Here is a 14321-nt window from a genome sequence, read left to right on the forward strand (position 1 = left end):
AAGGATACTAGAGCGACTTGCCATTTTCTTCTCCAACTCATTTTACAGAGAAGGAAACTGAGGCAAATATGATTAAGTGACTTGCCCCGGGTCACTGTGCTACTAAGCCTTTGATGCTGCATTTGAACTTGCAAAGCGTCCTCCGGAGTTCAGACCCGACACTCTATCCACTTTGATAATTAGTTGCCCGTGGCAATTAGTTTTTAATAAATGTTTAATCAATTGCATTGAATCTCAGGAGTTTACAATACTTTTCTTCATCTTAGAAGAGAACTCACCCTTTCCCATTCCTTTCTCATTTTTCCTTCTCTGAGGTAAAGGTAAAATCAGAACCGAAGCACTTTTAAAAATTGTTCTGAGGTTGCGCGAAATTTTCTGCGCATGCTTAGTAGTTGGTGGGGTGGGACAAATTTCTGCAGCCTGAAGTCCTTCTAGTTTTCAGGGAAAAGGCGGGAACCAGCCAGCAGGGCACGGGAGGGGTGAGCATCTAGGCCGATGTAAATCCCGCCCACACTGCGTCATGATTGGCAAGCATCCTCACTCTTGGCAGAGTAGCCCGGATCTTATTGGCTGTCAGTCGTAGCAGCGTTGTGTAGCCGGTATCTTGCTCCTCCCCTCCCCTTAGCTGTCGACGTGGGGGGATCCGAAGCTGTTTGGGGGTCCTACGTGGAGTGCAGGGTCTCTGCACAAGTCCGGGTGGGTGTGGGGGGGGGCGGGGATGCGGGGGCTTCGGCTGCTGCTGGCGATGGCCATCTGCTGCTTCTGGTGGCTTCCGAGCAGCCGGGGCAAGACCCTGAAGGGCAGCTTCAGCAGCGCCTCGGCCTGGGAGCTACAGGGCCAGAGTATCAGCCACTTCCAGTTCCATGGTAGGTATCCGGCGTTGAGGAGGGTCGCCGGGCCCTCTCTCCGGCCCCTGCCCGGTGCCTGAGCCACGTACGCACTGCAGGCCTTTGGGCCCGCGTGTCCGTGTGAGTGACAGCGGGGCGGGGGGGCGCAACGTCTCTCAGATCTTCCCTCCCCTTGTTTCGAAGCGGGTGGGATCACGAAAGAAAGGGGCTCCCTTGTGGCCCCAGCTTCTGGGCCTTCAAAAGCCATGAACGGTCCCCTTCCACTATCCTTCCCTAGTGAGTGACTCCATAGAAAGAGCCGTGGACGGTCCCCTCCACCATCCTTCCTTCCTGAGGGGATGGATAGACGTCATTTTACAGATGAGCAGAGCTCAGACACCAACCCAGGCCTTCTGGTTCTAAATCCAGCGATCATCTTCCTCCTCCTCTTCATCTCTCAGTTGGTTTTCCCAAGCTGGCCTTTTAAAAGTACCCCATTTAGGAAACGCTTAAACACCTCCTGTGTAACAGATGAGGCAGCTAGGTGGTACAGTGGGTAGGAGCACTGGGCTTGGAGTCAGCAACCTCTGAATTTGAATCGTGTGATCCTGGGCAAGTCCCCTAACTCCTATTTGCCTGAATTCACTGCAGAAGGAAATGACAAACCACTCCCGTATTTTGGTTAAGATATACCGTTAGGAAGAGTTAGACAGGACTGAACATGTGTCGGAGAGTGCGCTTGAGCACTAGGAAGATAATTCCCCTCCCCCAAACAGTCGGGGATCCCTCCCAAAGATCACACTCTAATTCTATATAAAGTAAAAATATATTAATAAATTCCAGAAGTTTTAAGATATTTTTTTAAAGAATGTTTTAAGTTATTTTTGATTGCTCTCTATAAGACCATATTTTCTTTTATCTTGTGAACTGTGCTGTATGATTTTTGGATTACATTTGTACAAATCAAGACACTAAAAATTAAAAGTTTTCTCTGATAAAAAAAAACAAAAAACAAACTATAGTGAAAGGAATTGGTTTAGATTTTGTGACCTTTTGTTTCTCCTTTCACAGTTTGCAGACCACTTAATTATGCCTATTTTATTTAGGCCTCAAAAAGATTTAGAATCTGAGTTAAAGTTCAGTTGTTCATGGCTTGAACACAGTGCATTATATCTAATTTAATATAGTTAATGAATATTTAAGTGAAACTGTGGACAACTACAATCCACAATTGAATCCTGTGATCATTAAGCTCTCTTCTGTCAATTATTCCTCAGCCATCATTCTATTTCTTCCAGAATCAAAACTGCCCATCACCTGAAGGACTTTACCCACTTTTATTACTAATTATATGATTTATTCTGGATGACCTGTATATACTCATGTTGTCTTGACAGATTTTATCTTACAAGCACAGTGTTTACCTAATTGGAGTTTGTTCCACAGTTAAGTAGTGATTCTTGGGGCTAGAAAATGGTATTGTGATGATCAGGATCTACTCTGGGTATGATGCTCAGGAGAAAACTGGGCTAGAAGGATTCTTAGGAAAAACTAGAATCAGAGTCAGAGAATTTTAGAGCTAGAAAATAAATCATCAGAGTCTGACCTTTTACAGAAAATAAAACGGACTTTGGAAGGTAAAATGACTTATCAGAAGTCATATAGCGGGGCAGCTAGGTGGCGCAGTGGATAGAGCACCAGCCTTGAATTCAGGAGGACCCAAGTTCAAATCTGGTTTCAGACATTAACACTTCCTAGCTGTGTGACCCTGGGCAAGTCACTTAACCCCAGCCTCAGAAAAAAAAAAAAACAACCCCCCCTCAAAAAAAAAAAAAAGAAGTCATATAGTAAATTAATAATGAGCTCAGAGCAGAACTCAGATCTCCAGGTTTTCAGTTCAGTGTTGTACAGTACTACAAAGCATGCAGTTTGGGTAGAGAAAAGAAGGAAAAGATCTGTTGGAAAATTAAAGAAACACTGGCAACATAAAGAGAGAGAAACTTTTAAAAGACTACACGAGAAACATAAATGTATAACCATTTAACTTAATCATATGCTACTTTTATATAAGTAGAAGTTAAATTTCTAGAAATGTAGTCATTTATTTACATATATAGCACATAGCTATAGTACTGCTCTTCTTACTTTGAACATTGAACTTAACTTTTCATGTCCTCAGTTTCCTCATTTGTAAAATGAGGAATTAGATGATCTTTAAGGTACCTTCCTATCAGACAATTATCATATTAACAAACAATTATTGAATCATTTCCTTCATGATTTTATATGAGACCAAACTAATAACAATTTTTCATGTCAATTATGTCAAGGTGACCATGCTCTTCTGTGTGTCAGAATCAACAACATAGCAGCTGCTGTTGGAAAAGAAGCTAAACTTTACCTGTTTCAAGCACAGGAATGGCTAAGACTTCAGGAAAGTACCCAGGAGGATTATAGCTGCACAGAAAAATTATCCAAAGCTCCATTGACAAGTGAGTTTTACACACACACACACACACACACACACACACACACACACACACTAAACTTTCCATATCAGTTTGATAAGATATTATTTTCATTTTTATGATTTTTTGCTTTATTTTTATGTTCTATAACCGAAAAGTTTGTGGAAACATATTGTATTATTTGCCACTTGGCAGAATAAATTTTTTAAAATAGTAACAAATCTTTTGTCAAATGTATTTTGGCAACCTGGCAATAATCTGATCCCATAGAGGTTTGAATTGCATTTTAAGTGTTGATACTTTAGAAGCTGTTCTTGCTATATGAGACATAAAATCAGATACCTATTTGTAATAGTCTAATTCTCACTCTGGCCATGCCCACGGAAGGAATTCATTTTTACTAACCCAAACTAATTGTGGAAATCCTTCAGATTTCCAAGCTTTTCAAAACCATTCTAAGCAGCTTGCAAGGTTTAACTATCCAGAGTATACTGGAAATCTTTGCCATCTTTGATTATTCTACCTACATCCCATTTGGTTTTTTAACTATTTTAGAAGCACACTTTAATAAATCTGTAGTTTCATCAGTGTTGATACTCCCAGTATAGCTGATAATATTTGCAAATCATAAATCATACATACTTTCTCATCTTGTGTAAATCTTATCTATGGCCTATATAATAGAAGTGCAGCTACCCAATGTCCTTGGGATCTTACTATTGGCCATTTAATATTGAAACCAGTGGGAAGAATCACATATTTCAAGTTCTGTTAAGTGATGATTAAGTGACTAATAGTCAGATTAGGAACCACTCTGTTGAATGATCTCCATATTTCTGATAGTTTCTAATTCCTCAATTTCAGTCTGGGCATTTATTAAGTTCCCACTTCCATACATCCTGAATTCCTGCTATTTGATTCTCTTAAATAGTGTGCTACTAGGTCAGACAGGGAGAAGGCAAGAACTGGATCATGTCTATAACTTGCCATTCAATCTGATGATTCTAATCCAAGTGGGTGAGACTAGATGCTATTGTTGGACCAGAGAGGTCTGAGTGATTCAGAAATCATAAGGGCAATTTGTTACATAAATTTTTCTTGTCACCATGAACTTGCTTTTAGTACTGGCACTTCTTTTCTCCTTAGTCTAATTCTGCAGGACAGAGATTTTTGCTATTTTGCCATCTTCCTAAATATTCTACACATGCAAAACATTGTTGAGTTTCAATTACTAGGTAATAGAGGAACAAAGTCTTATTGCAGTTTTGTGGCAGCAAATCAGAACACAGTGCTCATAAAAATTTATTCAACTTGAATTTTTTTGTATTCTGAACCAAAGAATTTTCCATCACTTAGTAAAAACTGTGGACAAGTAATTTTAAAACTTGTTCATATCTACAGTAACTGATTACTTATTATTAGAATATAAGCTCCAGGTACTGTCTTATCTAAACTTTATGTCTTCCCTAGTGTTAAGCACAGTTCTTACCCACATAGTAGATGTGCAATAAATGTTTAGTAAAATTAGTGTTTTTTGATTCTGTAGTCAAAATCATGAAACTTAGTTTTGAAAAATATGACTTACAAATTGTTGATATACTTCAGATCTCATTTTTGGAGATTCAGCATACACAGCATTATATCTATGTTTACATATATGTATATATTTCTGCTTGTATGTTAAAAAGCAATCATCTTTAAAATTGCTACTGAATGAAAAAAATTTAAGATAAATCAGTGAAAGATTGTAGAAAATTTAGAAGTAGAATCTGTGAGAGGTTGAAAGAATTTAAGATTAAAACATTGAGGAAATAAATCATTATTGAGTATAAACAATTAGAAACATTAAATAATAATATAGTTTTAAAATGAGTTTAGATCCAAAAGCTCAGATTTGTGATCTTGTTGATTTGAGTAGTTACAGTAGTGATGATCACAATCCAATCTTGTGGACTCTTTGTCCAAGTCATATCATAAATATATCACAGTAAGTACATACAGCATACTGGGAATTTCTTCAGATCATTTGACATGGTGTACCAATGGATGGATGAATGTCAGATCCATTAGTGAGTGTTTACGTTGTGCTAAGTGCCGTGCTAAATCAACACTGTTAACACATATACAAGAAACAAGAGAATCTTTGTCCTCAAGATGCTCATATTGTAATAAGGAAAGACAATATAGGTTAGTGGTAAACAAAAAGGGGTATTTTGGTTAGGGAAGTAACAGGGAGGTTTAGTGGAGCCATAGGTTAAATGCTTATCTTTTTTTTTCCAGAAATGCTAGTATTTATTTGATTAATGTTTTCAGAACTAGAGATGGAAAGGGGTATGCCCTCAGTGATATGTAGTATTGTAAGGGCAGAGGCAGAGACATGGTGTGAAGATGGGTCTGTATCTACCCTTGCTATGGAGAACACTCATCAAAGAGGATCCCAGTATAGGAATTGTAATGCCAAGGTAGAAGGAAAGACTGAATTCAGAAAGCCCAATATGAAGATGCCCAAAGAGCTGCATCGTGATCTTCATCTGAGTGAGTTTGGGGAACACTCACTGTAGAGTATGGGCTCTCCAGCTGTCATTCCTTGTTCTTGTTACTTGATTGTTTATCTTTGTCTTCAGTCATATCTCTGTGATCATTAGATGATAGTTTTAGTCTTACAGGGGATTTTAGGGGTTATCTAATTTAATCTCCTTTTACAGATGAATAAACTGAAGTCCAATGAGATTAAATGACTTGCTTTGGGTCATACAAGTAGTAAATGAAAGGTGGTATTTGAACCTGGGTCCTCTGATTCCCAATTTTTATCATATCACATTATCATGTTTGTTCTACTTTATCATGTCACTTCTCCAGTAGTTTTTTTTACACTGTTTCTGGCATTATAGGTAATTATAGGTAATATGGGTGCGGCTTATTTATATCTGCCAAGAGTCTTCATTATCCTTTGGGTGTTCTAGAACTTTAAATCTTTGAAGAATACCAAAATCCATGATTGATAGATATATAGCATTATAGGTAGAATACTGGAGTGAAAAAAGATGAGTTTTTATTTTGTGAAGAAGCATATACTCATTAAAAGGCATTTCTCAATTCTCCCAATGTACTCAGTTTGTTCTCTTGATATTCAATTCTAGACTTAGTTTATTGTCCATCTTTAGTGGTTGTTTAAGATAGGTGTGGTCTTGTACCAGCTTTCTGTTCTATAGATGACCATCCAACTGTATAATAAACATTCTTTGTGTACTTAGTTTTTCCTGTGTGATTTGCTTTAGCAGAACTCTTATTTGGAACATTCTGCAACCATGCCTGTCCTATACATTAATGCCATTATGTAATTTTTAAAAATAGTATATAAAGTTCAAATGAATTTTTATATTAATTACAACACTATTGAGTGATAGAGAGGAACTTTAGAAATCATTTAGTCTGACTTACATTTTATAGATCAGAGAATTGTAGAACTTGGGAATTGGAAGCAATATTTTCCTTCTTAGGTTATTTCAGTAAATTTATTAATGAAAATATGATTATGTAAAGGAAATTATCAAATCATTTCCTTTTTTTCTTATAACAATGTCAAGCCCAGGAGGGTGAAACTCTATCTACATTTAAGTAATGTTTGTATATTAAAGTTACTTTTCAATAATTCATTGCTATTCCCTTTCACAAAAAAATAGCTGAGTAATTTTTTTTAGATTTTAAAGTAAGCCAGTGCTAACAAGTTCTATTAATTGAATGTACTAAGAATAGTTTATAGGTTCCTTTGTAGGTAATCTTAAGATAGAAATCAGCATTTATTGTGAGGTTATAAAATCACATGTAAATTTAAATGTTAAAGTCACTTGTGATGTTCTTGTTCATATCATAATTACACATTTTATTTTCCTTTTATATATTTCTCATATTTGATAAATCATTTAAAGACAATTGCATTGTCATCCCATGTAATTTTAGTTATTCATTTCCTTTTATAATTTGATTCAACAATTAGCTGTAGTACACCAATCTTTGTAATTCATATGTTGTTAATATTTGAGCTACTAATTATACTAACATAGAATATGCATGCTGTGCTGTAGTCTTTTGTTTCAAAAACAATGACACACAGTTTTGTCAAGAGGCATGTTTCTTGGGCTTGTTAGAAATAGCATTGTTCAGAGGTGGCAAGATGAAACAAAAGGCCAATGTTACCTTTATGGAAACCAAATTTGTTTGCCTTTGATGAATAAATTCACATTAAAGAAAAATTCTGCAATCTTTAAAATTGATTTCCAAACTGCTGATCAAAATAAGAGATAACTTATGTATCTGAAGTGAAAAATGACAAAATGGCAAAACTTTAGATAGTTATGGCTGAAAGATGTAATTGAAAATTGTCTAAATATAATTTCTGAATAATTATTCATATCATATTAAAAATTCTTATTAAAGGCTTTTAGTTACTTAAAAGACAGAGTCTAGAGATGGTATCATGATGTAGTGGAAAGAATATTGAATTTGAGGACAGTGGACCTAGATTCAAATCCCAGTTTTGTTACCTGTGTAACCATGGGCAATTCATTTTGAATTTATTTCATTAATATTTATTAAATACTTACTCTGTGTATCACTCCACATAAACTATTATTGTGATGCTTATTTGTATTGTGAAGGTGACACTCTTCTTGGGGGTTAGGCCAGTAGAGTACAAATGCTAGAAAAGTCTCACCAAGTGAGAAAGGCTTCAGTGGTGTTTAGATGTTATATCTGGAATTATCTGAGGATTAGCTTGGCTAAGTTTAGAAGGGACTCATCACCACGCTGACTTTTTTGGTTATGGATTTTTGTTGTTGTTTATAGTCCTTTTTAAATGCTATCAGCTTATATTTATATTCATATAAAGAGATAGTACATCATCGTGAATAGAAAACCTTCCTTGGAGACAAGGAGACCTGGGTTTATTCTAAACCTTAGATGAATATCAGGCCTGAACCAGCTACTTAACCTCTCCCTAAGACTAAAGATTTCAAAAAACATAGAGATCTGCTTTGGCAGAGGGAGTCTTCTCCCCCATTATAGGGCCAGATCAAAAAAAAAAATCCAAAAAAAGTTGGATGCTAGCTAGGGATCCACATACAGCCTTTAACTTTATGAGGCTTATAGCCTTTTTCAATGTGTATGTATTTTGTAGGACTGATAGGATATATATACAGTTAAGTATAAAATAAAAAGGCTTGCAATCAGGACAAGTAGACCTGTAGGCAACGTGCTCTAGGAAATTGGGGAGAGAATTCTTTTAGCTGGGAAAATCAGGAAAAGGTATGGAAGATCTGTAGATGTGGATCTAAATTTTAGAGAAGGGATCTCAAAGGTCATCTTCTCGGATTCTTTCATTTTACAAAGGAAAAAATAAAATAGCATTATACTTGATAGACAGTACTTTCCACTTGGGGGGGACAATTTGGGTAGATTCTTAGAAGAGGTAGAAACAGTTAATAGTTCAACTTAGGTGAGTTATAGGGAGCATGAAGAGGTAGCCAGGATTGGAAAGTCAGATTATTGAAAGCCTTGGATTTTTCTTCAGAAATTTGTATTCTATCCTGTGAAAATAGTGAGCTAGTATAGCTCTTTGAGCAGAGGAGTAACACTGATAGAGCTAGGCATTTGGAAGATTCTTTGGCAATTATATGTAGGAAGAATTGGAGAAGGAAAAAACTTCATCTCAGTCAGCCTCAGTTTCTTCATATATAAAGCAGATGATCTTTACATCCAGCTCTAAATTCTATAAAATCACTCTTTAGTACTTTGAATGAAATTTCTGAGTCTCTACTTCAAACTACTCATGTACAAATTTCTGTCATTGAAGATGATAAATTCTCAAAATTTGTATTTTTAGCAAAAGTAGTTTTGTCTTTATATTTAAGCATTTAAATATTGTTGCTAAGAAAAGTGATTAAATTATTCATAGCTTTTGATCCATCAATTCACCTACTACATTCATACAACAAGAAAGTTAAAGACAGTCAAAGTTTCAGTGTATGCCATAATATTCATAGCAACCCTCTTTGTGGTGACAAAAAACTGCAAACAAAATAAGTGTCCATCTACCAGGAAAGGCTATGAATGTACAAGAATATTATTGTAGAATAAGAAATAATGCATATGAGGAATTCAGAGAAACAAAAGAAGATTTCTATGAACTGATACAGTGAAATAAACAGAATGAGGAGAATAGTAAACTAAAGATCACTAAAAAGGAAATGTATTCTGAAGAAGCGAAAAACCATTATTGGTCTTGGAAACTATCTAATAAGCATACCTCTCTTCTCACGGAGGAGAGGCAGGGCAGAAGAGGGAAAAATGTTATATATACATATGTTATCTTGAGTTTTTCTTGACCTTTAAAAAAAAACCAAAAAACAGAACGATTCACCTTGAAAATAGGAAGGGATTTGTCATGAGAGGATAATAATATGAGAAAAAAAGGCATCAATAAAACTTATCATTATCAAAAATATGTATATTTTCCCCCCTAGGGTCAGTATTGTTATTGTTGTTGTTTGTCCTTTGCTTTCCAAGAGGACCATGGCATCAGGGAAGTGATGCCATGACCTGCAAGTGAATTGGATTTGAGTGGGGGAGGGTTGGCCAAGGTCACCTGCCTCACTCTCCCATCCAGAGTTATCTGGGTCCAAAGCCCAGATATAGATCAGGAGGACAGGAGATGCAATGGGAGACCTTGGCCTTTTTAAGCTAAGGCCTTTAGCAGGTCTCAGTGTTTAAGGGTAGGTAGCAATTGAAGCAAAGAATAGTCACACAGCTAATAAACATCTGAGGCAGGATTTGAAACCAAGTTTGTCTGATGCCAGGCCCACTGAACTTTCCACTTGATTGGGCTCAGTATTGAATAGGAAGAAGACAATGGATTGCACTGGGAAATTATAATGTGGTTTGTGGGAAGCCCTGTAAAACCAGTTACTGGAATTACTAACGTGTTTGGTCTGCTGCATATCTTAGCTGTTAATGAGCCATAAAATTGCTATATTGATTAATACTATATCTTATCTTAAAGAACATTGAAGTATAGTGGAACGAAAGCCCTCACCACCTCATATCTGGACTATTACAATAGCTTGGTTGAGATTGTCTCAGATATGTGTCCACTCCAATCAGCTGTCAAAGTATTTTTCTAAAGGACAAGTCTGACTGTGTTGCTTCCTTAAACAAAGTCTAGTAGCTCTCTATTGCTTCCAAGACCAAGACCAAAATGTGTTTGATATTAAAACTCCTTCACGATTTGACCCCTTCCTGCTGTAATGCTGGAGAAACTGAGGTAAGATAGAGATTAGAGAGTTTTTTAATATTTTATTAATTGGAGAGTTTAATTGACTGGATAGGACTCTTGTCTCAAAGTATCCAGTAATGAATGGGGGAATGATAAACACTTTTATAGCTTTTCAGACAAAGGAAAGGAGAAAGAGCAGGAAAAATTAGTAGTCTTGGTTCTGTCAGGATGGGGGGGGAGCTGTAAATTTTTACTAAAAGCCAGAGTCAGAATGTTTGAATAACAGAAGTAAAGATGTCAGTGAAGTATCCAAGATAGTCTTATCTTTTGGAATATTTTAGAGGGGCAGTGTCATAAATTCTTGGGGGCAGAAGGAGCTAGGAGCCAGAAAGTCTGATCTGCTCCTCATCTCCCATTGACAAATTATAACCTTAGAGCAAATGGTCCTCAGTCTTAATGAACCAGGGGGGTTTTATGACTTCAGGGACTGAGGCAGAACAGTTAAGGAAACTGAGATAGAACAATTCAGGGAAACTCAGTCAGGACAATAAGGGAAACTAGTGCAGGGAAACTGAGGTAGAACAGCTCAAGGAGACTGTGGCATAACACTGCCTTTCCAGTCTTCTTGGATTTTATAATGTATTCACACTGATCTACTTAGTATTCCTAGACCATGACACTACTTCTCCTAACTCTGCTCATTTTGCTTAGCCTTTTCCCAAGCCTGGAAATTCTCCCCTTCCTCATTTCAGTCTCCTGGTTTCCCTGATCATCTTCAAGCTTCAGCTCAGGTCCCACAGTCTGTAAGAATACTATTTCCTCTCCCCTCACCTAAGACCTTCTTTCTGAAATGACTTTTCATTACATATAATATATAATATGTATACATATCTATAATATGTATATACATATATGTATATATGTACCTAGTTATTTATTTGTATATTGTCTTCTCCATTAATATGTGAGCTCCACAAGGCCAAAAATTATATTTTGGCCTTTTTTTGTATCCCAGTGCTTAGCATAGTGCCTGACACATAGTAAGTGCTCAATAATAACAATAATGATAATGATGATAGTAAGTTGGCTTTCAGAACCTTCAGGATTTTAAAAAAGTTCACTTATAAGTATTCAGTAAGGAACTACGATGTACAATGCAATTCACTGTGATAAGCATTGAGTATACAAAGATGATTTTCAACTGGGATTTTAAAATATATTTTAAATAATATTCTGTCCTATTATTGACATAGGTAAAAACTTCTGACTAAAGTATCCAAGTTCTAGAGGAATGAATTCTTTTCTCCCTTAGAGTTTCATATAAGTATATAAGTAGATTTTGTTTGGTTAGGATTGGTTTGCAATCAATTACATGAGAGAAATAGCTGAGAAACTCATTATATACCCAAAAGATACTTTCTTCCATTCAGAGTTGATAATGTAATGCTGCAAAATGTATTATGATTTACTTTATTTGATAATTTTATTAACAACCTAGAAGGAATTATCACATCAAAATTGTTCTGATTACATTAAATTAAGATGTAGATATGGAATTTGTGTCACCAGAAGTATGTGTCCCTTTAAAAGGTTTAAAGCGCCTTTGAGGTACTCAGTAAAATTATCTCTATTGTTTCTCCCCAACTTTCCTTGTATATCTCTGGGCTTGTTTTTTATGTGCTTGTTAGTGATTTGATACCTATTAGCAGGTCTTTTCAAATGTAATAGCTGCTAAGAGCTAAAAATAATAGCAGATGTGCTAAATAAGCTGCTTCTTGACTATCTATTGTGATAGGGACCTGTGAGTTTAAGCAAAATTCATTTCTTCTTTTTGGAATTTCAATATATATCCATTCATCATTCCTGCAGAATTTATATATTTCTGGATAAATGGAACAAATATATCAAAGATAATTCCTCTAAGTAATTTGCTGGATAGTGAGTAGATCAACATGCATTTATTAAGCATTACTATGTGCCACGAACTTTATTAAGTTAGGGGAATAAAAACAAACATGGCCTCTGCCTTCGAGGAGTTCACATTCTAATGAGAAAATACTAGACACATATGCGCGCGCGCACACACACACACACACACACACACACACACGGTATATTTTGGAGGCAATTTCAGAAGGAATATTTATTATGAACAACATTTTACATTTATAGTGAATTCTCTGAACCTTTTAATCTAAGGCAGGACAAATATGAGATGCCTTATTTAGTATGAAGAAACCCTTAAAATTAAATGCAAAATTGAGAATATCCTGAAGAAAAAAAAATAGATGTTTAACAAACTGAGGTCTTGCAGTTCCTGTTTGCAAATGACACTTTACTGAGTGAAATAAGTCCCTTAATACTGTAGAGCCTTCTTAATGAGATTGCTAGCCACTGGACTGCTAGTCCAGTCATCCATAACAGAAAAAATCAAGTGGATAAAGAATTCTATTGTCTTAGAAAGAGCTTCTTAAATTTTTTCCACTCATTACCCCTTTTTGTCCAAGAAATTTTTATGTGACCCTGAGTATATAAATATATAAAATAGGTATACATATACATTTACTGATAATAAGTCATAATTTTGCAGCCCCTACATTCAGTTATAAGACTCCACATGGAGTTGCAACCCACAGTTTAAGAAGCAGGGATCTAAACTATGCAATGCAATAGAAGCATTAGTACATTTAGTTAGTCCTTCTGTAAATACACGAAAGATACTATGGTTGGAGGTTGAACCAGACCCCCTGATTGGGTTGGATTGCATTTAGTAAAGTCTAGGATTTGTGGCCATTCTAAGCTACTCCCCAAAACAATAAACAGAAATTGATTTTCTAAGTAGATATTGTTAGAATAAATAAACAAATAAAAGTAAATAAAAATTTAAAAAGTAAATTAATAAAAAATTAAAAACTCTCTCAGAGCTGTTCCTCAGATACAGAATTTAAAGTTTTTCTTCCATACTGTAAAATATTGAAAGCTCTAGTGGAAGCTGTCTTCAAGTTAGATGGATCTTCTATGAAGAATTTCTGGGCCTTGACAAGGATACACACAATAAGGAAATCTGGATTGATAGCAATCTATATTGTCTAACAGGAACTTAAATACCTGCTAAAAATTATGGTAGGTACAGGGAATACAAAGAGAAAACAACGAAGCAGTCTCTGAAGAAGTATTCACATTAGTGAAATTATAGGTTACAAATACAGATTACAATGAATTTCTTTTTATAGAATGATTATTTAAATCATAGAGAGTAAAAAACTTTTTTTATAAACACTTTATATTTACCATCCCTATCACATTTCTTTTATTTCATGATTACAAAATTCTGGTGTTTTAAATCTATCTACTGGATATTAAATTCCACATCAGGTTGAAAAGTTTAGTTGGTATTTGCACTTAAAAAAAAAAAGCATAGTGATTGGAAAAGATGGCTTCCAAGTACTTTGCATTAGTATAAACACAAGATAGAATTATATATATACACATGCTCCAAAAATAGGCTAGTTTTGCAATGTTGGGATTATATTTGATTGAAAATTCTATAAAATTTCTCAAATTTTATTCAGTTTTAATTCTTCCTCCTGAAAATTTCAGATTTAGCTCATTATTCTTCTATAATGTGTCTAAGATATTTGCCTCCAAAGTCATGTTTATCACATCTTGGATATTTAAAACATGTGTAGGACACCTTGCTCAAGCCTTTTTTTTTTTCTTCCCCATTATGTATTTATTTTTTCTATTTGTTTTTTT

General features: G+C 35.4%; 1 protein-coding gene across 1 annotated transcript in view; it reads left to right on the forward strand.

Moving 5' to 3' along the window:
• Positions 1-587: 587 nt before the first annotated feature.
• Positions 588-14321, forward strand: part of GPR180 (G protein-coupled receptor 180) — a 33378-nt gene continuing 19644 nt past the window's right edge. Inside the window, exons 1-2 of the mRNA XM_074299358.1 lie at positions 588-866; positions 3158-3319. Coding sequence (XP_074155459.1) covers positions 719-866; positions 3158-3319 — 310 coding nt within the window. The 5' untranslated portion in view covers positions 588-718. The remainder of the gene's footprint in view (positions 867-3157; positions 3320-14321) is intronic.

This window comes from Sminthopsis crassicaudata, chromosome 3, assembly GCF_048593235.1.
Source record: "Sminthopsis crassicaudata isolate SCR6 chromosome 3, ASM4859323v1, whole genome shotgun sequence".
NCBI lineage: Eukaryota > Metazoa > Chordata > Mammalia > Dasyuromorphia > Dasyuridae > Sminthopsis > Sminthopsis crassicaudata.